Here is a 23,703-nt window from a genome sequence, read left to right as displayed (position 1 = left end):
CAATTTTATGACATTTTTTGCAGTGGTTGTTAAGCGAATCACATGGTCATTAAATGAATCACAGTTACCCATTGATTTTGCTTGCTGGAAGCTGGCTGGGAAGGTCGCAAATAGTGACCATGTGACCCTGGGACATTGCAGCCATCATAAGTGCAAGCTGGTTGCCAAGTTCCCAGATTGCGATCATGTGATCGCAGGGGCACTGTGATGGTCATAAGTGTGAGGGCTGGTCATAAGTAGCTTTTAGTGCTGTTATAACTTCAAATGGTCACTAAATGAACAGTTGTTAAGTGAGGACTATCTCTACTCATTTCTAATTATAATCAGTGTAGGTTCTCCCTCCTCAATATTACCCCTTGATGACCCTAACCAAATGAAATAGGCATAGATTCTTTTACCCCATTTTTCCTCCATGAGGAAGTCTGAGGCATTTGTGGCACATTTCCATCTGTTTTATTCTCTTATCTACTCAAGGCAAGTCACAGTAAAATAGCCACAAAGTGTTCCTGTTACTAAGTGAAGCTTTAGGACACAGACTCCCAGCCTTGGTCAGATGTTGTCTAAGTGCTATCCTGCACTGTCTACATCAAGATCCTGATGGTGACATGAAGCTTTCACACATCACGGCCTCGTTTACAATCTTTATTATAGAAACCTTTTCTCCTTATGCACAGTGCTTCGTTTTACATTTAGATCCCCATATATAATCTATACATTAGTGTATATTAAAAAGACACACAAGACAGTGACTCCAATATGGCCCTTGTTCCTTCAGCCAGGGATGGGAGAGGGAGGAAACTGGAGCCCTCTTGGTTTCTCCCCTCCTCCCTCCTTCCCTCTGCTCCAAAATGACCTGGATTCCATTGGCACAGAGTTTAAACAAAGTGACTATTCCTTTTATGTGCAATTGTGAGAGCAGGGGAAAACCATCACACATTTTGCAATTACAGTGAGGATGAGGATGAGGATTATTACAGCGAAAGAAAAAACGGCAGGACGTTCCTTTCGTTTCTGTAAAATTGGGGGAGAGGGCAGAAAGCATGTCAGATGAAGGATGCAGGAGAAAATAAACTGTCCAGCAAAGAGAGTGGGAAAGGGTTTGCAGCCATACTTTTAGAAGAGTGAAGGGTTGCACTGCTCATTACAGCTGTCGCAACCCATTTCCTGTGAGAGCTGGGTTTTGATACATGCAGGTACGCCCACAGCAGTTTCAGGGAGGACCACATGGAAATGGCTGGCATTTACCACAGCCAATCCCGTGGGGCAGATTGTTCTGCACTTTCAGCTGGAAGCTCCTGCCCCCCTCCCCCTGTGGGAGACAATTATTGAATTGAATGAGTGTAATTCCTATGTCCAGCCCTCTGGTGAGGTTCCCCTGCTAGGAGAAAGGTTGGGCCATGAAATAGGCTCATCCAACGGATCCTGCAAACATTTCCCAGACCTGGTTCCTTCTGCAGTACATGTCCTTTCCTCACTCATGGCTTTGCAAGGGCAGGATGTGAGTAGGAAGGGAGAATACATTGAAGGGTAAGCAAAGTTTCTCACAGTGGGGGCAACAGGAGTGCTGTAGATCTGGGGGTTTTTTCCCTACTTCTTACAGGACTGATGTTCGTTAGCAAGATGACAGGTCTGTGCTATATAACATTTCACAAGAAACACACATTGCACACACCTCTCCATTTATACATTCCAGGGTCTGGGGCTTATAATGCCATACCCCAACGCAGAGCACCAGGGCACTAACAGTGCACCGCTCTCCAGCGAACACAAGAGGGCACCACCCACAGCAGAAAAACCCTATCATGGAGAAGCAGTACAGGAAACACGGATCCCCCCACCCCCCCAAAGTCTAAAATGGGGGAGATTAACAATGTGTAGGAAGAACTATGGACACACTCCTCCGCCCGAGTCGTGTGTCCAGTGTGTGACATGCAATAGCCCACCCTCACACACGCGGAAACCTACCCTGCCAGCAGGGAGCCCCCATCCCCACAATGGTGCATCACACCCAAAAGAGAGGCACCAGTGCGAAAAAGGAGAACAAAAAGAAACAGCACTCCAGATCCCCTTGGGGGAAAGAGGGGAGGGGGTCACACCAACGTCCCTGGGGTTGGGTGCTCTGTGGAATCCAAGCTGTAAGGACCAGAAGAATCTTCCAGATAAAGCAGGTCCCCAAAAGGTCTGGACAGGGCAGAGCAGAGCAGAGCAGAGCAGAAAAAGAAAGGGGAGAGAGAAAGAGAAAGAAAGAATTAGACAAAAGGGCAGAAAGGAATCATGCGATAAATGAAAGCGTTTATCTCCAGTTCTGGATCTTTTTACCCCACAGCAATCACAATCCCAGCCCCTCTCCCCTCTTCGGTTCATTAAATTAATCTTTTCCAGCCATCGCAAAGGGCCAAAAAGAACCAGCCTTGCAACCGTCTGCCTTCCAGAGGCTTTAGACCTCAATTCCCATTGTTCCTAGCCAGCAAAGGGGTGGTGAGTTAGGGAAGGCTGCTATAAAAGGATGCCCGCCTCCTTTCCTTCTCTTCCCCACCCAGGTCTTTCAAACAGCGTGAAATTTGCAGCCAGAGAACCGCAAGGTCGTTCTGAAAAAGGAGGAGTGGAGCCAGGGAAAGAGGGGGAGCGGAAGGAAGAGGCACAGGGTTGGCTTGAGTCAAGCAAGGGAAGGGAAGGGATGGGAAGTGGGGGGTGCTGAGACTGTCAGGGCAAAGGAAGGAATCGGGCCCCATACCTGCCATAGAGAGGTTGCCCCGCATAGCTCATAGAGTGAGGCAGTCCCCCTGGCCCCCCGTAATATCCCATATCGGGGTTGGAGGGTCCCGGATCACAGTAGCCACGCAGGTGCTGATGTACAGACTGAGATGTTCCCCGTCTCTCGGGTGCCCCTCGTTGGGTGACTCCAGCGTTGCGTAAGTACCAGTCCCGGAGCCCCTCCAGGGCAAGCGCTTTGTGGAAGTTACGGTGAGGGGGTAAGGGGGGTCCGTAACCAACCTCACGGGACTGTGGAGGCAGCAACGGCCCACAGGATTTAGTGCGCGCGGCGGGCCGGGCTCGGCGCTGAAGCGGGCTTTCAGAAAAGGCTCCCCACTCCAGCTGGGGGGGCCCATCCCTGCGAGACAGATGCTCGCCACCCCCACCGCACCGACGTTCCAGGTAGTAGTCGAACAGGAGATCGTTGTAAGGCGGGCGAGGGCTCCGGCCAGAGATGGAAGGGGTCAGGGCCTCGGCACTCTTAAAAGGGGGGGCAGAGGGCAGGAGGGGGTCCTCCGAAGGGGCCCGTTCAATCAAGGCCTCGGAGCTGTTGCTTCGACGGGTCCGAGCAGCAAAGAGAGAAGCCCTATCAGCACTGGTGTCCCGGCTCGGGGGGCCAAGCTGGGAATCGTGGCTGCCTGACCACTGGCGGGAGTGGAGAGATGGGGCCTCTGACCTGGGAGAGAGCAGAGGATAAATTACTGCTTTCAATGTTACACTGGATATCTGTGAAATAAGATTGCAATCATATGCATTATTTTGGGGGGCGGGGGTAAGAGTCTTCTGTATATCCAAATATCCATCTTTAGAGGAGTCTGCCTGTTGCATCTCAGTGTGCAAATCAGCTGGTGTGGCCTTGCTTCCTTTTCAGTTTACTTTCTTTGGGTGGGTGGGTGGGTGGGACTGAGTTAAGGAACTCTGCTGTTAATCTGCATCAAGTATGACTGGGGCAATTCAAGATTACCCACCCTCTGAAGAAGAGGATGGTATATCTCAATTCTCTGCATGAATTATTATGTGAAGTCTTCTCCTTCCAAACTTGAGGAATGCCCAAAGTAGGAAGTTCAAGCAGAAACATTCCTCTTTGGGGGAGTAATACCGAAGTGTTCCCTCAATGTACGTACGTTAAAAAGATTGCAAAGCTATCAAAAGTTTGCAAAATTCTGGATAAGACAGGCTGACTAAAACAGTACAGGCACTGCTGTCTTGATGACTAGTTCTTTGAAAACTGATCGTGTCCTTTTCTTGCTACCCACAGCCAGTTCCCTCAAATATCCCTTTGGGTTCCTTGTCCACCCCACCCCTGAATTTAAAGCCTCGGCTTAGCACAATTCGACATAAAGTATAGCAACAATTTTCTGTACTTCAAATTGCTAGTTACTGCAGACAAAAAATAGTAAAAACAAAAACAAAGCCCTGTCAGTAGGCCTGCAGACTACAAATCTACAAGCAACCCACTAAGGAGAAAAGGAAAGAAAGGGGATTACGCTACCTTAACTGGTGATTTCCACTGCAAGCATTTCTTGCCAACACTGGAGTTGCTGGGACGCTCCGGCCCTCAAAGCTAGACATGCTTCTGGGGAGGGTGCGACTGGGGCTGTATAAACAGACAAGGGTTCTTTCAAATGAGTGAGTTCAGCTCTTCATGTTTCAAGAGCCACACTGCACACGCACACGTGCACGGACACTGCGCCTTAGACCAAGAGGATGATCCCCGCTTCAAAGAAATGTGCTCCAAGAGCCGGGTCACTCAAAGACAAGTAGCTCAGCTCGGTTTGCAGAAGCAGCTTAAAAGATGCCCTCTCTAAGCTGCCTTTTTTTCTCTTTGTTTTCCTGGGAAGGAAGGATTCAATCACATTTATCCTCGCAAAGCAAGATCTAGTGAGAGACGAAGAGGTATCAGCTGGATGGGATTTTCTACTCCTTCCCTTGTTATCTGTAGTCACTCGTTTCCACTCTTGTTCCTAACCCCAAGTGAAATCGAGACACAACAGGCCAAGCTTACACAGGCAGCTGGGCAAGCCAGAAAATTCTTGAGACAGTGCTATTTCAGACGGTCCTGCTGTGTAGCAAATGTCTGAATTCTTCCCTATGTCAAAAAAAAGAAAAGAAAAAAAGAACTCTCCCTCCCAAACAAAATAGACCACAGGCACTTAGATTCTAGCTTATTTCACTTCTTTTCTCCATTACCTGCAAACCTGGGCAGGAATTATTTTATAAATGAAGTAATAAAAAAGTACATCCCGCAATTTCAGCTGAAGGGGTCGGGCTGGTTCCATCAGCTCATTTTGCCGTGTATGTGAATCAGGCCTCTTAAGGCCACACAAGGCTCAATCAACGTTAACCGCTCAGCACTAGCTGCTTCCCCTCCTTGCTCAGCCCAGCTTCGCGGCATCTTCTGCTAACCTGGTAGGGCTGGCGACAGAGTTCCTGCGGTCCTTGGCCTCACTGTACAGATCTGGCTGCAAAATTCGCCAGCCGGGTCGGCGGTCGGGACTGCTGGAGATGGCACGTAGGTGATCTCGGGCCTTGGGAGGTGAGGACCGGTCTGGGAAAGTTCCCTGATGGTTGGAGATTTTGGAGGGATGGAAGCTGCGAGGGTCATCTGAGGACAGAGCACAGTACATAGGATAGAAGCATCTGGACATCCCTACCTCGGCCAAAATACAACCACCACCACAAAAAGTCCATTAGTCTCAAGACTCTAGATTTTTTTTCTAGATGCCCAACTATCACCTGGTGAAATGGCTCCTAGACATAAACATGTCTATGCAACACGCATATACAAAACTAAATTATGGGAGAAACAGCTATGGTGCTAGTTAAATTATCAACTTAGCATTGTATAGGAAGTAAGTAGCTGCTTTGTCCAAGTTACGTATGAGAGTTTCTAAACTATCTATCTTCTACAGACTCATGATCTTGCCTCCCAGTTTTGAGGATAATTCTTGTCTCCCATGCTTAAGCCATCATGAAGCTCAAGAATCCTGGCTCCATGTGATGGTTAAATTAACTCCTAGATCCTGTTTTGAATGCTTATTACAATATTTATATCCTGCTGACCTGGCACTTCTACCCAAACACCTGGCAGTTTATAGTATGTTCATATAAAGCAGACAATTAAAACCATTAAAAATTCATCAATCCTTCCTTTGCATCCAAACTCCCAGAAACATTATAGATTAAAAGCGGTTGAGTAAAGACTGAGAAATATTGTCTCCTGCCACCCACAACTTCATGTGGGTGGGTGGGGGGACTTCAACATCTCAACTTGAGATGTACGCACTGAATAGATTTCTGGGGAGAATTCATGGAGAACTAGATGTCCCTGAAGGAACGGAGATGGCATTGCGGCGGCGATCGATGGCCAGACAGTGAATTCTGGCTGCTGAACTCTCTCCAGAAAAAGGAAAGATTATGAGATTGAGCACAGGTACTCTGGACAGCTGCTTCTCATAAGTAGACTGCAAGAATTGAAGTTTTTGTGGTCGACTTGTGAGTCAAGTGGCTGGGAGTTGAGGGTTTTCAACCAAGCTCACAGCCATAATGTAGCCTATATGTACATAAGGTTCACTGAGCCTCATTTCTTAATCACTTTCAGAAATTGCTTTTTAACTGCTTTTTAGCTATTAGGAACCTTCGCAATGGCAATTTTAGAGCACCGGGTAAGCCTCCTTCAATCCATCACAAAAGAAGTTTTAAAAACAGGTTTAAGGATTTAAAAAATATATATTTTCTTTTGGAACAAACAGCAAAAGGGTAATCAGAACGTTGATTTTGGAAAGTTACGAATCGACTAAGGGTCCAGATGGATTTGAAATAAGATTTTGAAATTAATTATAAGAATCTGTCCTGTGGGAAAATGCTGTTGTTTTGAATTCTTAAAAAAAAAAACATGATAGGATGGGACTTTGAAGACTGGACACTAGAGGGAATCAGAGGGAACTAAAGATTACAATTAAAGGAGAACAACACTCAAATTTGACTTACTAATACAGAATGGAGCAAAATACTTTAACATCGGACGTATTGAAGAATATTTGTGAACAATGGACCCAGAAATTAATTTTAAAAATATCTGCCATTATAGACTGACAGTGTTTAAAATATGTTATGGAAGAGGAATAAGTTTTACTGGACAAGACTGAGACTGATTTGAAAGTGGATTAAAAAATGACGGTCTACAAGAACGATATGGAAAAAGATGCTACGCTGGATATACAAATGAAACTGGCTGATGTCTCAATAACTGAAAGAGTGGCCTGGACAACTTTTCTATATTGGATTTACAAAAGAGCAGTTTTGAAGGATTTTGTGAGAAGGGACAAAGAAAAAATGAAAAGAAATTATACAATATTTGAAGGGATTAAAGATCAAGATTGCTAAAAGTAAAAAGAAGGAATATAAAGTTGGTTTATTTGATCAAGGTTAAAATAGATATGCTGTTATCTCTGGTAACCCTTAATGGATCTTTGCTGACCAGGACTGAGCAACGAGGCTTTAAGGATTTGATTATAGATAAGAGATGGGATATGGGAGGAAGAGATCATCTGCTGTATTTTAAGACAAGTTACTAAAATTGTTTATACTTGTTGTTATAAAGGGAAAAGTAATTTCTTTGTATATTTCTTTTCTTTTTTTTACTGTATTTATTTATTCTTTCTTTTCTATTTTTCCCTTTTCTGCACTTTCTATTTTTCTTTTTCTTTTAGTTTATATTAGCTCTTATCTTTTTAATTGTAATATTTAGTAAAATTACTATTAAAAAAAAGATGTACACACTGAGCAGTTGGTTCCACTTGGAAAAGATGGTCCCAGAATTACCTAGGTACTGAGCGGTATAGTTTTAACATTCAAAACCAGGCTTTAACATTCAAAACCAGCCCCTTGAACGGTATTCAGAAGACCACTGGCAATACAGGGCCTGCAACAGTGCTATGTAATTACAGTAGTTTTCAGCTGCCAATAGGAGGGCTGCTGCATTTTGTATCAATGGTAGCGTCCAGGTAGTCTTCAAAAGCAGCCCCACACGCAACGCATTGCAGTAATCCATGCTAGTGCTAAGGGCATGAGTAACCGTCTCCAAAGTCTCCCCTCCAGGTACAGTCGTAACTATACGGTAAGGCAAAATACTAGCCTTATATCAAATCATGCATTAAATGAGTCGTCCCCATACACACACACACACACACACACACACACACACACACACAGAGCCCGTGTGCTTTTATATCAGCCTGTTGGTTGGTAAGAGTCATTTTCTGCTGATATGCAGAGCATCTTTGCCTCATCATCCCATCCCCATCAAGAATTCGATGGTAAGAATTTCTAGGGAATGTTAAACCTTTAGACCTTTTTATTTGTCAGATATGTTGTTTGTGTCTGCTCAACTCAGACCATCGAGCACCCTTCCTTGACCTGAGAATGACAACTAGGACGTGCTTACCATTCTCATGGCTGGCTGATTCTGAGAGGGAGCTGCTCTCTGAGTGAAATGACTCTTCTTCAAAAGAGAGAATAAAAAAGAAATGAATGAGAAAGTGGGAAGTGATGATTGAATCAGATAATACAGTGTTTCTCAGCCTTGGCCGCTTTAAGCTGTGTGGACTTCAACTCCCAGAATTCCCCAGCCAGCCAAGGTTCACACATCATAAAGTTGCCAAGGTTGAGAAACACTGATGTCACATATCAGCTAAGCAGGGGTGGATCCTATGCCACCCATTCAACGTGATTCATATATAACTGATGATGATGATAATGACGATATCTTTTCCAGCACAAGAGGAAGCATCAGGGCTTCAGCAAGTATCTTTATATCCCAAAAATGAGGGGGATATCACCTTATGATGCTTCCACAGCATACTCAGTGCCCCTCCAAATTGTTCTCTGTGTTGCCATTAGACTTTTAAAGACTTTTAATGTGTAGAGTGTGTTGATCTTTTTGATTGATTTGTTTTATATCCCACCTTTCAGTCAAGAGTTCAAGGTGGCATACGTAGCACTCCCTCCTCTAAACAACACCCCTTTGAGATAGGCAGCAAGAGACTGAATGGCTGCGTCTCCCGACTCCTAGTCTAACTCCTCCTGTAAAGATTATGCACCGCTTCCTGCAGGCAAACCCTAATCTAACACCTTCTAATGTGTTTATGTTCAGACACTTCAAAAAAGGTCCCTAAAGGTTTTGGAACGGGACACCATAGTGGCTGTCAGTTTGAAGGAATTCCCCACGTGGCGCCAGGGAGCAGTCCCATTCTCATCTGCATTGGGCTGTAGGCCTCTAATTGCTGTCATGCAACCTCCCACAGACTCCTTCTTGGAGAACTGCCCCCCCCACTTTCCCCCAAAGAATTGGGAGTCCCTCTGCAGCAACTCTACCTGTTGAGCTAAAATAATGGCCAGTCTTTGTAATGAGGTATCTAGGGGGAAAGTTAGGAACACATGGGGTGTTCAGAGAGGTAGGAATGAAGGACCAAGGGGGGATTAAAAAGTCCCATAGTTAAAACAATGCCATCTTATGGGGCCTGAGAGACAGCCCTTCTCGGGGGGCTGCCTCAGCCCTGTGGAACAGCATCCCCTCAAGTCCACTCAGCCCCAGCCCTGCTGCATTTTAAGAAAGCCACGAGGACCTGTTTCCTGGATGGTGAGCCTGCTTTTGAGACTGACCAATGTTTTTTGGTGCTTATCGTTCGCTATCATTCTTACTGATCCTTTCCCCCCCCCCCGCTTTTGTTCTTAAGCCATGCCTATTATACTCCGGTACATCGCCTAGCATTGCTGTGGCAAATGAGGCAGCTGAGAAATTGATTAAGGAATCAGCCGTAACTCACCAGGTCCAGCCCTCTGGAGAGGTCCTTTGCCCAGCCGCGCCCGGCATTCTGCTACCTGCACCTCCAGCTCTCGCAGGCGCTGGGCAGCATCTGCCTGGACCTGCCGCCGGCGACGACGCTGCTCAGCTGTTAAGTCGGGGGCAACCGCTAGCCGTCGGGCAGCCTCAGCCACTTGCTGCTGCAGTGACAGCTCGTGGGTCAGCTCCTCCAGTGAAGGGGCTTCCTAAAAGATGGACGAATGGACATCAGGGCCGTCCCCAAAGCCCACAGGCCTCCTCCAACGGAGATACGTGTGCTGTCTCATTCTCTCACGCGCAAGGCTGATTGCTCACCTCATTCTTCAAGGCAGGGGCAATTCGGGAGGCCACCGTCGTTCTCCTCCGCACTGGCCACAGCCTTTCTCCAGGTTCCAGGGGATATTCCGGTGGCAATTTTCCTGTCAGTTCCTGGCATTGAGAGGAGAAGCAAGCAGCATGAAACAGGTACGAGATCCAGAGCTTAAACGAGGGTGTGTCAATCTCATTGGAACTTGACATTAAATTTTGCCCAAGGAGACAAACTTCACACTATTTATATGAAACTCTTCAACTCTGCAGAACATAGCTCGGCCCAAGAGAAGCCACTTTGGGCTCAGTGGAAGCCATGGGCTAATATACATTTGCCTTCCTGAACCTGATGTCCTTAAGCCATGTGGAACCATTCTTAACATCCAGCCAGCCTGGCCAATGAGGATGACGTGAGTTGTACTCCAACACACTTGGAGAGCAGAAAGCAGGAGAAGACTATTCTACATGAGTTGGCCTGATTTACACCTTTCTGAAATACAGTATCTCCCTAGGTTATTTCTTCTTGAAGAAACTCAGCCAGCTTTTTTCCTGCTTGTGTTTCAGCAGAAGATTGGGTTCCAAGCCTTCCATAGCTTAAGCTTTCAGCTGCCCATTCCTTGTTACTTTCTGGGAGCATTTGCTCACAATTTATCTGATTAAAACTAAAACCCTCAAGGGTTTGAGCCCCGACAAAGACCAGACAACTTTTGAAATTCAGGGTTGGCTGTGCACGTCAGCCTTACCCCACCTGTTTTCCAGATGTCCTGGACTACAAATCCTGTTTAGCCAGTGATCAGTGACAGGGATGGGAATGGTGGTCTAACAAATATGGTGGTCCCCAGGTTGGGAAAGGCTAGCTTCTCAAAGCAGCAGACCCACTGCCTCAGTCCCTCCAAGTGGCTTCTCATCCTCCTCCTGCAATGATTACGCACCGCTTCCTGCAGGCAAACCCGACGCAGCTCCTTCAGGCGCAGGCTGAGCACCTGCTGGAGGGACTTCTGCTTTTCCAGGAGTTCTTGCACCCGCTCTAGCCGAATTCGGGGACAGAGCTCTCGCTGCAAAGCTTCTGCAGAAGTGAAGGCAGAGCACAGAACAAAGGATGAGGGGGGGCTTGAGATCCACTCGAGGTCACAGGACGGCCATCAGGGAGGAATGGTGCTGAACAGGTGGTGGGAGGAAGGGAGTTACCTGAAGAGCTGTAGCTGGATGAGTTTATCAGCTGCCCCTTCACCTCCATGTCTGGGAAACTTTGCCTTGTCTCTTGCCTCCAAGGGGAATCACTTGGCTCTGAGACCCATGGAGAATTCCTAGATGGAGGATTGCAGCCGGTCACTGTCAAAAGGAGAAAAAGGAAGAGTAAGAAAGGGGCCTGCTTCTGCCGGTCCAGGCAAGGTGAGTCATCAGCGGAGAGCATGATGCTGCAAAAAAAGAAAGTCTGCCAGACTTTGGCAGCGGGCATGCAGATAGGCAGGGACTGAAGAGGCATTTTGTGCCCATAAGAGCTCGCTTCCCAAGGAGGAAGCAGCAGAGATTACAGATAAAACAAGCGGGCCACGGAAGATCCCTGCTTCTCTGGAGAGGTTTTCTTAAGAGTACCTGATACCATCCAGACATGTTGGACTTCACCTCTCATAGCCAACACAGAAGACTGGAGAGCGCAAGGTTAGGGAAGAGTCTCTAGCCTAAGACGACTTGCAGTTTCCATTGTTTCACCCAGGAGCACAAAGTGCCGGGTGAATGGTGGAAAACTGCAACACCAAACCTGCGTTCTGTTGCCTCAGGGCCTATTTGTTCTCCAAGCCATAGTGTCAATGGTAGAATCGTAACATTCTCTTTAATTTGGGCTAACACTCCCCTCAACAACAAAATCTGTCAAACTGAGATTTCTGTTAGTGGTGGTGTTCAACTACCACAACAAGTCACCCAAAACTCTTGCACTCAAGAGCCTGGAGAAGGACACAATCACTGACATGCGGCCTTTGTGGGGTGTGTGAGGGGGCAGCTGCCTGCAGGAGAACATTCTGTAGAAGCTTTAACCAACCTAGGAATTCTGGGAGTTGTAGGCCTCAGGCATCCGGAGAATGTTCGTTTATTACTAAATAAGAAAGGCTGCACTGTAGGCAGCATTTTAACTAACTTTAATTGGCACTGGTGTTATGCCTATAATTGTAGAGGGAGGAAGGGATGCATCTTGTCCCAACTTGGGTCCTTCCAGAGATATTGATCCTGTTCCCAACAGTTCCACACAACCAACAAGCATGATGGGGCTGTACAAAATAATGCGCCACATGTTAAACACAGTGAGTCATCCCAGAAATCATACGTGCAGGGAGCAATGAGTTGTTCCTCTTAGATTTGGGGTGTTGTGAAAAGTTTAAATGGCCATGAATGCTTTTTCCTGCCAAGGAGAAGAGCACAAGAGGTGTCCTACCTCAGATGCCAGCATAATAAAACTGGTCTTGCATCTTAGCAGCAGGGGGCCAGGAGCAAAGGAAAAAAAGGTGTCCACTGTTGCTCCCTCTCTCTTACTTGCCCCAACCCTCCAGCACCTAGAACTCACAGACCCAGGGCCTCTTGAATAAGAGGTTCCACGCAGCAGCTACACATTATCCACGTTTTAATTCCCTTCCCCTCGGCCAGGGACGCTTTCAAATGCACAACGCACCAGTCTCAAGCCCTCCCAGGGCAGTGCTCTCAATTTAAATAGGCATTTGCACGCATTATATTCTTTGATATTATTACGTTGATGAGTTTCCTTGATGGGGACAGCCCTGGTAATTGCAGGGGAAGAGAGACCTAAAGAGAGATTTTGCATGGCCAGTCGGGGAGGCACTCTTGTCCTGTCTTCCCAGCCGAGGGCAGCCCCCAACAGGAAGAAAAGGCAAGTGAGCCTCTTTGCCACCAACTCAACCCACAAACAAGCATGATGGGAAGTCTGGGGGCAGTGAGACAGCTGGTCCCCTGCCTTACACAGGGATAAAGGCTGCAGCTGCTTTTCCATGAGACCCGATTGAGGCCAAGCCAGCTGGGAGTCCAGGGCAAGAGCAGGGCCAGGAAACCACCCAAGTTACATAACTAATTCCAGTCACCGCTGAGGCCAAGCACAGCTCTTGGTGTGAAGCACACCAAGAACGACATCCAAGTCAGGTAGAACTGTTGTGGGAAGTGTCCATCCAGCACAGCCCGGCCCTACCATTGCCATCTCTTTCTTTATTATATGTTTTTAAATAGATAATAGATAATTCAAATATGAGTACAAATTTAAAAGAAGATAAAGGATAGTTAATACAGATAAAGAACAAGTATAAGCAGTGAAATATGGGTGGATAGCCAACAAATCTGAAATATATTCTAATACATTATTATAGCTTATGATACTACAAGCCATTTCATATCCATTGTCCAAGTAAAACATCCCTATTAAACTTTAAACTAAAGGTACTTGCTCAACACTATTCAAATCATTACAGAAAAAGGAGAGAGAGAAACTGTAGGTGATCAACAATACATCAAGCCCGTTGATGAGTTTCCTTGATGGGGACAGCCCTGGTAATTGCAGGGGAAGAGAGACCTAAAGAGAGCTTTTGCATGGCCAAGTAGCCCTCAGCAACTGGGACTGGAATTGCCATTGCTAAATGACAGTTGTAAAGCATGATGTCACGTGACCTCATTGCTTACAGACAGCAATTCCGGCAGCCCTGGTTGCCCTCATTAAGTGAGGACCATGTGGGTTGTTAAGCAAGGATCTCATGTGATCGCAACTTCCTGCCCATTTCCCCATTGACTTTGCTTGTGGAAAGATGGCAGGGAACACTGGAAATCGCGATCATGTGACCACAGCTTGCTGCAACGTTGTAATTGCAGGGACGCTGCAATGGCCGGAACTACAAGGACCCATCATAAGTACCATTTGTTCAGCGCCATCATAACTTTGAACAGTCGCTGGATGAATGGCCGTAGCTCTCCCCGAGCCTCACTGCACCTCCCTCACACACCTTCCCTGAGCCTCTCCGTGCCTCCCTCACACCCTCCCTGAGCCTCGCTGCACCTCCCTTGCACCCTCACACACCCCCTTGCACCATATCCGACCCTTGCTGTGCCTCCCTCACACCCTCGCGCATCCGCTTGCACCCTCCCCGAGCCTTGCCATGCCTCCCTTGCACCCATCCCTCGCGTTCTCCCCCACCTGGCAGCAGCCACTTACCTGCCTGCTGGCCTGCTTGCAAGCCACCTGGGACTTGCAACTTCCTGCTGGCTTCTCCACTAACATTGGCTGTAGGAAGCTGGAGGGAAGTTGCCTCGACTAACGACCATGGGATTTGATTAACGATGGCGACCTGGACTGCAGGGATTGCCGTCACTAAGCAGTGCAGTTGTGCTTTAGGTCATAAGTCATGCCATCATAAGTCAAGGACTACCTGTAGAACATGCCATCTTTCAGGCCAAGATTTTGCCCTTATATCTGAAGCATTAAAGTTCCAGCATTCTCCACCCTACCAAGTTGCCCAAGTGTGCTCAGCCACAACTCCCATCACCCACTGCAAGCACAACCCACAATTGCTATGGAGGGTGGGAGCTGTAATCCAGCACTCCTTGTGATGCCAGGCTAGAAAAGGCTTAAAAACAAGGTGTAGCAAATACAAATCCAGCCAGCCATAAACCTCCCTCTCTGTTGCAGACACACATAAGCATACCTTTGCTATTTCTACATGTTAGTGAACAGATCATCCTACTGTGCCTCCACAAAACTATATGGGACAGAAAGGGAAGGGGGAAACAGCCTTGCCACTTGCTTTTTTCTTCCTTCCAAGGCCCTTGAGATTAGCACAGTCCATTCCTTTTCCATGACTGTTTAGTGTCAACACCTTCCTCCTTACCCCTCCCAGTGATTGTTTTCAGGGAGTGGATAAGGAAGGTAGCTACTGGGAGCCAGGACAGAAGTTAGTGCTGCTCTATTAAATAACGCTCCACTTCTATTAAGAAAGAAATAAACAGAAGTAGAAGCTGAGCCAAGAAAAATCAAACAGCACAGACATCTGCCTGCCATGAACAGGAGCTTGGGCTACTCTTTTTACCACCATGCTAGCTCAGGATGATGGGAGCTGAACACATCTGGAGGGCAAGCACGCAAGACAATTAGAAAGCATTCACCATGCCTGGCCCAGCACTTATCGTGTCTTCCCATCCTTCAGAGGACCCTTGACAAGCTTTATTTTAAGGACTCTGACCTCGCAAGTAGGATTCTTAAGAGCTGATAAGCTGAAAGATCAGATCCCACGGCTGAGTTCATATATTGCTCTAAACTACAGCTTAACTTTGGCTTAACAAACCATGACTGCCTGGGTTTACACAATCCCCTAATCCCAAACCAAGTAAACTATATTGTGGCTTAATGTGATGCCTGAATCCAGCTTCTGTTTACATGATCTAGGCGTGTGGAATTTAATCAGCCAGACATGGGTTATCACTCCCATGTTATCATCCCCCCTTTCCAATTAATTCCTATTTAGCATCCCATGAAGTATTGCTCTTCTCCCCATTGTGCATACAGAGTGGGGGTGGGGAGAACTAAGATAAGCACTGTGGAATCTGAATACAGGCCTGCATTAAGCCATAGTTTACTTATCTGTACTCTGCATTAAACCAGTTTACTGAATTAAACGCAGTCTGCTGAATAAGCTAGAGTCAGCTGGGTTCTCACAGCCCCTGAAGGCAAAAGCAACAAAGGACAGTGTGTGATGTGAGACCCAGCCAAAGAGAAGGAATTTCCTGCATGACAACTACAACACTGGCGTAGAGTTCAGTAGGTGGAGTACTTCCCCGGAAACCCTTACAACACCTGGTCACGTCATCTTGGCTGGCAGCCTGCGGCGAAGGTTCACCTAATCCCCAGACAAGAGTCAAGCAGAGCAGGCAGGAACATATCCTCTTAGAGTCAGCAAGATAGCATTTCCTCAACCCCTCCACCCACCCTCTGTTCTGCCTCCGCAACCATTAATTTCCAGCTCAGAGTGCTAGACACAATTCACAGAAGCCCTCATTTCCCCTCAGGCCTTCATTTGAGCCCCAGAGCCTATTTTCAAGACTTCAGCTCCTCCCTGAATGTGAAAAGTGAAATGTGAAACAGTCCTTTGGTGACTTACAGAAATCATGCACTCTTTACTGCCATCCAGTGGTCGCTGTCCAGATTGCATCCAATTGTGGAGGCATCACCTATGCCCCGGGAGTCAGATTCTATGCATTACACGCAGAAGGGAACTGAAAAGGTAAGGAGGGAGAGAGATCCAAGCAGGTTTAGGCCCCAGCATTACTTACACTAGAAATTAAGCTCTCTGGGATTGACCCTCTTGAAGGCCGAAGATCAATTATAGGCATCCCAATTCTCTGAGTAGCTCAAAAGAACTCTTTCGACCTTGATTTGTAGCAAATGCTACAGAGCTAAAGTTTCCAAAGATATTCTGAGTACCTTCCCATCAGGAGCCTGGTAACCTCTTGATTTATGATGTTCTCATCCTTGCTTTTCCTGCAAGGAACTCAGAAATTCTTCCTCACTGCACTTATTTTCATCTCAACCCTGCAAGGTTGGGGAGCCCAAGAGATTACACCCAGCCAAAGATGACCCTGTGTAGTTAATGACCAAGGGGAATTGCAACCCACTTTTCCTTTGCCTGCTGCATCACTTCATACCGATTTTCATACTGCACAAAGAACAAATCACAGGCTTCCTGTCATGAACTTTGCCAGCCCAGTGCAGTTTGATAAATCTGTAGTTTATGCTCCTTTTTAGCAACAAATTTGGTTGGTACGTTCACATAACCCACTTAACTCAGGTGAAAAACACAAAGGCTGCATAGATAAATGTGTTTAGTTTGGTGGCTTGCTTGGATTTTTGTGGGTGCATGTCATTTAGTGGGTTGGGTAAGCCCAGAGTGCTGAGTTCAATGTATTGTGTACACAGCCCCTGAGTTAAACATGCTATTGACTCTGTCTGGAAGAATGGACTCTTCCTTGTCTTCAGTTCCCCCCCCCCCCCCGCTAAAATAGGAAGGCTTGAATCTTGTTTCAGGCAACTCTGGGAGAATTAGGGAGGGAGAGAGATGCACAACAGAATGCATTTCTCACATCTGTAGTTATATCCAGCATGTACTAAGTGTGGATTCACATATTGCACTAAATCATAACAGGATTTGATTGATTTTGACAGTGTATTGGGTGAATCCAACTATCGTGATCTGCAAATCAGGGTTTCATTGCTTAACATGTTCTATGAACCCAGGTAATTTTGATGTATACAACAATCCACTACTAAACTATATTTAGCCTGAGATGTGATTCCAACCATAATGTTTCTGCATGATCAGCATAATTGTGGCTTCACCAGGGGAGTCTTATCAGCTCCAGTTAACTTGACCAATGGCCAGGAGCAACTGGAGTTGAAGTATAGTAACATTTGGAGTTTCCATCTTTGCTTGTTAAGTAGGCCTAATTACACTACAGATGAGGTAAAGGGGCAAAAGCTGAGAAGGAAAGATTTGCCTAAACACGATTAGATTCAAACTGGGGACTCTGATTCATAGTTTAATGTCTGGCAAAGTACACTTTATATAAAATGAACATATAAAATTAATCTACAGCAATCTGGCATTTGAGTCTACTTCTAGTTGGCTTTAGCTAAGAACAAATAAACTTTAATACGTATATGTGAATATTTCCTCTGCCATAAAAGAGGCTGAAATACTGGCCCCTTTCCCCAATTTTCCTGCAAGATTCTCTAGGGTTGGGCCAAATCACAACTAAGGCAAAGCATACAGGACTCCCCCCACCCCTGTTCGAGATGACAACTTTTGAAGTAAATCAAATGCAATTTTCCTTTCCAGTGAATCTCTTCACCCCACCCCACCCCACTGCACCAACCAGGGCATAAATATGACCCCCTTTCTACTGCCTTCCTGTGACCTTGCCTTCCTTGCGTCCCAGCCCTGGAAAGGCTCAAGCCGTTGTTAGCTGTATCGGTTTTAAAGCAGTATTTCCCACTGATTGTAACACCGCCCAAGGGCAGCCTCAAGGTGCATAACTTCTCTAGGGTTTGGTCACCCACAACCCTCATAGGAGGGTCAGGTGACCGCCGAGACTTGAAACAGAGCCGATAGCCATCAGCACGGGGGACGGCAAGCTTCACGCGGCATGCGGGCTCAGGGACGGACGGGCGGCCCGCGAACTCGGAGAACTTCATTTCATCTTCAGCAGCCTCGGGCGAGAACATCCCCCCCGTCTTCAAAAGTTTGCAAGTGCGCCCACTTAATAATGATAATGATAATAGTAATACTGGCCTTCCGGGAACGGGAGGAGGGAGCGACTCCGGACCAAAGCCTCCCGAGCGCGCTGGGGCTCAGCCTCCCCTCCCTCCCACCCACCCACCTGCCTCCCTGGCAGGCGGGCTCGCCTCCACCAGGAAACAGCGAAAGAGGCGAGGAGGACTGCGGATTCTTCGCCCTGGGAGTTTGCCGCCATCGCCAGGGGGAAACTCCGGGAAGTTTCAAACTAAGACGCTCCTCTTCTTCTTCCCGAACGGGATCGGGCCGCCCCTCTCCCCGCTGGCCGGCCCCGCCAGGAAGACGTAAGCGACTTCGGGCAAACTTGGCCGAACTCCGGCGAGAGAAATCGCGCCCCCCGCGAGCGGACACCTGGGGCAGCTGAACGGCCACTTACCTCCGTCGCTCTTGAGCCGAGAGCCGCCGATGGGATCGGGAGAAGGGGGCGGGCGGTAAAACGACGGAAAATCACGAGGAGACCGGCTCCCCGAAACTGCCCAGCTCCAGCACTGGGCAAAACCGAAGTGGCTGCGGAGGAGGCGGCGAACCAACCTCCAGAGCAACAAGCGAGGGGGGAGGGGCCGCACCTTTTAACCCTCGCCTTGCCACGAGCTGCCCGGAGGCTCCCGCCAGCGGAGGCCGAGTTCCCGAAAGGCCGGGAGCGGCTACTGCGGCTCCCTTTGGCGTGGAAACCTCCCTTCGCTACTTCCAGGAGGGAGGGACGCCTGGGATCTCTTGGAGTGCCGGAAAGCACTCTTCACATGCCCAGAGAGCGCCTCTTGCCACTGATTTGTTTCAGATCTAGAGCCTCAGCCATTAAAAAAAAAAAATGATCTGCCTCAGAGCCTAGGAAGCTAATTAAGCGACCTACCATCCCACAGGGAAGGGATCCCCATCTTATTAACAGGGGGGGCTGGTCAAAGGATGGGGAAACCATGAAATCGTTCTGCACGGCAGTAAAACGCAATGCTATTCTGTATTAATACATGCCAACGTGCCACACGCTAAAAGCATAACAGGTTTAAGACCAACAAGCGCGATGGTTCCTTAAATGCCAGCATATTTATTAGGGCAGAAACCTGATCAGATATCATCTTTGTTCCCAGGCACACAGATCCAGATTCAGGAACGCACTTATAATCCCTTGCAGTACTCAAAGACCAAGACAACTCCCTGCCCCTCCCAGTGGTTTCACCTGCCTTTCCCAACCTGGTGCCCTCCAGCTGTGTCCAACACAGAGATTGGGTGAGGGCAGGGATAGATAAAAATCTAGTATATCACTAGTTCAGGGAAGTTGCTGCAACCATGAGCTTGAAAATAGTTTCCAACAAGAATTCTCGATTGACACATTTAAACTCCCTGCCCAGCCGAAGGTTCACATGCTACTTTCTGGCACAAATGCGTCTTCCTACCTGTGCCCTAAGACAAGCTTTAAGGTGCCTGGACACAGGACTGCTTAGTGGAGGCCCTCCAGCTCTGGAATACCTACCCCAGAGACACGTGCCTGGTGGCTACTTTTCAACACGAGGCAGAAGTCTATTTTTCCAGGCCCTTGATTTATGCTGCAATTAGCTTATAAGCAATCATATTTTGGCTGTCTGAGGGCTATTTTCATCATTTTAATTGCTTCTCCAACTTACTGCTTTATGATGATGGTGCTTTTAGGGTGCGCGTGCGCGTGTGTTTAGATACCCATTTTAAAGCATCTGAAATCTCCTGCAATGAGAAAAGCAAAACAAAACAAATGGTTTTGAAGAGCTGACTCTCTCCTATCATATATGTATGTATGAATATGGAACCTTGGAGGTAAGAGATTTCAGTGAATATTCTTATGAATGCCTCGATTAGTTCAAATTAAAGACTGGCTACAGTCACCTCTCTCCGGTTGAGTCTGCCCGTCCAGTAAGATTTGACAGAGTTGGTACGCTCCAGGTCCCATTAACAAAACAATGCATCCTGTGGAAGCCCAGAGCCATGCTTCCTTGCTGGCCAACCCTGTCCTTTGGAACAGCATTCTGCCAAAGTCTGTATGGCCCGGACCCAGTGGTCCTTTGCAAATCCAGAAAACCTAGCTTTTTCAACAGGCCTGGAGCAGGCAATTTATGACTCCATTGGTCTATGTTATGTGCATCGCTGTTTGCCAACATGGGTGATTTTTATTTGCTTGTTGTTGACTATGTTTAGCCTGTTTTTCAAATTGTTCTTTTATTGTATGCTGTCTAGAGTTGCTTCAGTGATTGAGGCAGCTAATAGGTTGAGTGGAGAGCCAGTCTGTAGTAGTGGTTAAGGCACTAGGCTAGAGACCAGGAGACGCTGAGTTCTAGTCCTGCCTTAGGCACAAAATCAGCTGGGTGACCCTGGGCCAGTCATTCTCCATCATCCCTAGGAAGGAGGCAAGGGCAAGCCACTTCTGAAATTTTGCCAAGAAAACTGTTGGGACTAGTCCAGGCAGTTGTCAGGAGTCACGACTGAACCCTAACCCTAACCCTAACCCTGAACACAAAAGTTGATGAAATAAATAATGTAGTTACTATTCCTGTACTGAATAAAGCTATCTATTGGAGAAGGCTTGGCTGCTGTAAGAATTTGCTACATGCACGGAACTGATTTTAGGTTTTTTAATATGCACTGATACTATAGCCTACAATCCAGGATTCTACCAGTTTATTCTGTATTACATGGGCTAAGCCACAGAGGCAACTGATCAAAATGGCAGACTTCTAAAGCCAAAGAATTAACTTTGGGTTACAAGCATGCCTGTCCGAATGCTGCCTTCCATTAAAAAAAAAAAAAAAATCTTGCAGAAATAAGCAACTGTTCCAGCCAGGCCTCCACCCTGTTTATTGATTATGTGACTTGTACAATGATGTTTATTAGCTTTGCACATTCCTGGTGTGACACAATCTATTCAGCCAGTTTAGGATGCTACCATTTGTTTCTGCTGCAGATGTGGCACGTACATCAGTGGCGCTGAGACTCAAACCGACAGAAAGGCTTGTTTTAGAGGCCCACCCTCAGAGCCAAAGGCATCAAGTTGCAGAGGCAGAAAGCCACCAAGTCCTTTGATGCAGATCAGCAGGCGAAAGACCTTGCAGCTCATGGACAAGATGCTTTGCGGGGGGGGGGGGAGGGGACCGGAGAAGGTAGATTAATCTCAGAAGTCCATCAGAAATTGGTGGAACTCTGGGGAGACCAAGGACAAGGCCATATTTCCCCTTCCACTGGGCAGCTCTCTATAAACTTCTCCCTGCCCACTGATATTCCTTCAAACTACAGTACAAAACAAGCACGTTAGGAAATATGTAAAAGGTAACAGTAAATTACTTAACTGACAAGACATTTCCTAGTGAATTTGTGGGAAGGCAGAGAGAGAAACCAGGACAATGGATGCTTGTCTGTTGTACAGCTCGCAACACCAACAACAGAACTGGGAAGGGGGATCCTTTCATAGTATAACAAAAATAAAAAACCTTTCCACACCAAAGCCAAAATCAGTGCATTGAGTGTGAACAAATCTTTCAAATATCTATAGCTACTCCATACAAACATGTAACTTACAAAGCGAGGGTGCAATTCCTTTACAAATTCAACTACGTTCTCTTTCTACAAAACCCCCCCAAGTGGCTTATTCCATTAGGCTCCACTCTGCTTCCTGCCATGCACGAACCTCACCCCCCTCCATCCTAAGCCAATGGTATGGCCCAGCACAAGGTACTGCTATGCTGTGTGTTTGCCTCAGCCTGGGATGAGATCAGATTCCATGCATTCTTGGCTTTCTGCCCTGCAGGTAAAAAAAAAAAGCAAGAGCGACAGTGAAAAGAGCCCATGTTGGAAAAGTGGCCCTGGAAGCTCTCCAGAGCAACCATCCTACCCTTTCAGCCTCGGGCTCTACCTAATGGCATCCTAGCAGGAAGAAGAACAGGGAAGTTCCTTGCAGACAGTGCCATGGAGCTTTCCCCACCTGGTCCTTCCCAAATACGGCATGATGGAGTACCACTTCTAGAATTTCCCAACTCAGGGATTTTGGAAGACGTAGTTCAGTGTACCAGATGGTACCACATTGGGGAAGACTTGTGGTAACAAGAGTCATGAGCACACAGTCTTACAAACAAACAAAAGCCAAACGTGGGCCTTGTGTTTGCTAATAAATTGAACATGCAGTAGCATACCCATCTCCTGGGGTTCAAACATACAGGGAAAATGTCAGTGTGTGTGTGTGTGTGTGTGTGAGGGAGGGAGGGAGGGAGGGAGGGAGGGAGGGAGGGAGGGAAGAGAGAGAATCTGGACTTCTGTTCACACAGGATCCTGTTTGCAGGTAGTTGTCCTATAACATACAAAGTTGGAGATTATCCTCTCACTCTGCTCTCCGTTCACAGGTTCAGCTTATTGGGCTCTATAATGCTTCAGAGGGCTGAAGTATTACCCAAAAAACACAGAGTTGCATTATGGGGATGGGAGGGGTTTAGCTTCCAATCCTCCACTTGGAAATGAAATTTACCAGCAACACCTGGGCCAGTCCCCCTTTGCCCAACCTGCCACCCAGGTGAGAATAAAATGCAAGCTAGGAAATCCACGAAGTCCAGCTTGAGCATCTTGCAAGGAAGTTAAGGGTAAGAAATGTAATACATAAAAATGTTGCTTATCATGCTGGTCTCTGGTTTTCTCTAACCACATTTTAGTCTCGCATGTTGTCCAAACCAGCCTGTCTAACTACTTAGGGCTCTGTTGTGTGAATGCAGAAGAAATATGTGATACAGACACAAACATATGCAGTCAATTTTCTCAGCACTGGCAAAAAAAAATGGCTTGGCCTTGAATGCACTTAAAACTGATAAGAGTTTTGTTTTAAACTCAGCAGCACTCACTGATGTGAATATACTCTCAGATCAAGTAATTTAGAAATCCCACACATTCTTGTAGGTAAGACAAAAAGGAAGAATTTAGTCTACTAATCTGAATCTGGCATAAGGATTCATTCCTCAGTTCTGGATTACGTATACCAACCTGCTTCTTAGTCAACAGGGCTTCTTGCAATCTTTTAGAAAATGTTGTTATTCTAGATTATAACTCCCAGCAGCCTCAAACAGCAAAGCCAACTTTTAAGGCCAACGGGAGATGAAGGTATGTGGAGGCCACAGAGGTGGGGAAGATACACTGAGTGGTTTGGGTCAAGTGAATTCCTAATGGCTGAGTCACTGAACTTCCTAGTGCTGAGCCCTAGGAGGACCAAGGTGAGCGCCACAATGGAAGGTTCTTCTGGGGAAAGACGGAGAAGAAGGGGCTTGAAACAAGAGCAGGAGCACACAAGTGGAGCGTTAGAACATGGAGTGATCCAAAAGAATGATGGCAGGAAAAGAAGGTTGGATGAAGAATGAAGCAAAACCAGAGGAGAAAATGCCCCAAAGCAGAATCACAGCTGTCCAGGACTGTCAGCCGTCATAGACTGAATTGCAGTGACAGGGCAGATGTTTGTCTACACAGCCT

General features: G+C 46.9%; 1 protein-coding gene across 4 annotated transcripts in view; it reads right to left on the bottom strand.

Annotated features, from left to right (window-relative positions):
• Window positions 1-968: 968 nt before the first annotated feature.
• The window catches only part of CCDC120 (coiled-coil domain containing 120), a 35,215-nt gene continuing 12,480 nt past the window's right edge, over window positions 969-23,703 (bottom strand). The window contains exons 1-12 of one of the 4 annotated variants that reach the window (XM_088137833.1): window positions 18,617-18,880; window positions 16,051-16,165; window positions 14,112-14,325; window positions 11,096-11,239; window positions 10,840-10,973; window positions 9,914-10,027; window positions 9,582-9,804; window positions 8,201-8,257; window positions 5,161-5,359; window positions 4,247-4,351; window positions 2,735-3,430; window positions 969-2,181 (exon numbers count right to left, since the gene is read on the bottom strand). In XM_088137833.1, the coding sequence (XP_087993959.1) occupies window positions 2,091-2,181; window positions 2,735-3,430; window positions 4,247-4,351; window positions 5,161-5,359; window positions 8,201-8,257; window positions 9,582-9,804; window positions 9,914-10,027; window positions 10,840-10,973; window positions 11,096-11,144 (1,668 nt within the window). In that variant the 5' untranslated portion in view covers window positions 11,145-11,239; window positions 14,112-14,325; window positions 16,051-16,165; window positions 18,617-18,880 and the 3' untranslated portion in view covers window positions 969-2,090. Of the gene's footprint in view, window positions 2,182-2,734; window positions 3,431-4,246; window positions 4,352-5,160; window positions 5,360-8,200; window positions 8,258-9,581; window positions 9,805-9,913; window positions 10,028-10,839; window positions 10,974-11,095; window positions 11,240-14,111; window positions 14,326-16,050; window positions 16,166-18,616; window positions 18,881-23,703 lie in introns of those variants that run through there. The other 3 variants (XM_088137832.1, XM_088137835.1, XM_088137834.1) reach the window with 3 other exon arrangements.

This window comes from Python bivittatus, unplaced genomic scaffold, assembly GCF_059951505.1.
Source record: "Python bivittatus isolate LINGU-HERP-01145 unplaced genomic scaffold, Pbiv_v1 ctg000220_np1212, whole genome shotgun sequence".
NCBI lineage: Eukaryota > Metazoa > Chordata > Lepidosauria > Squamata > Pythonidae > Python > Python bivittatus.
This window is presented reverse-complemented; position numbering and strand designations above follow the sequence as displayed.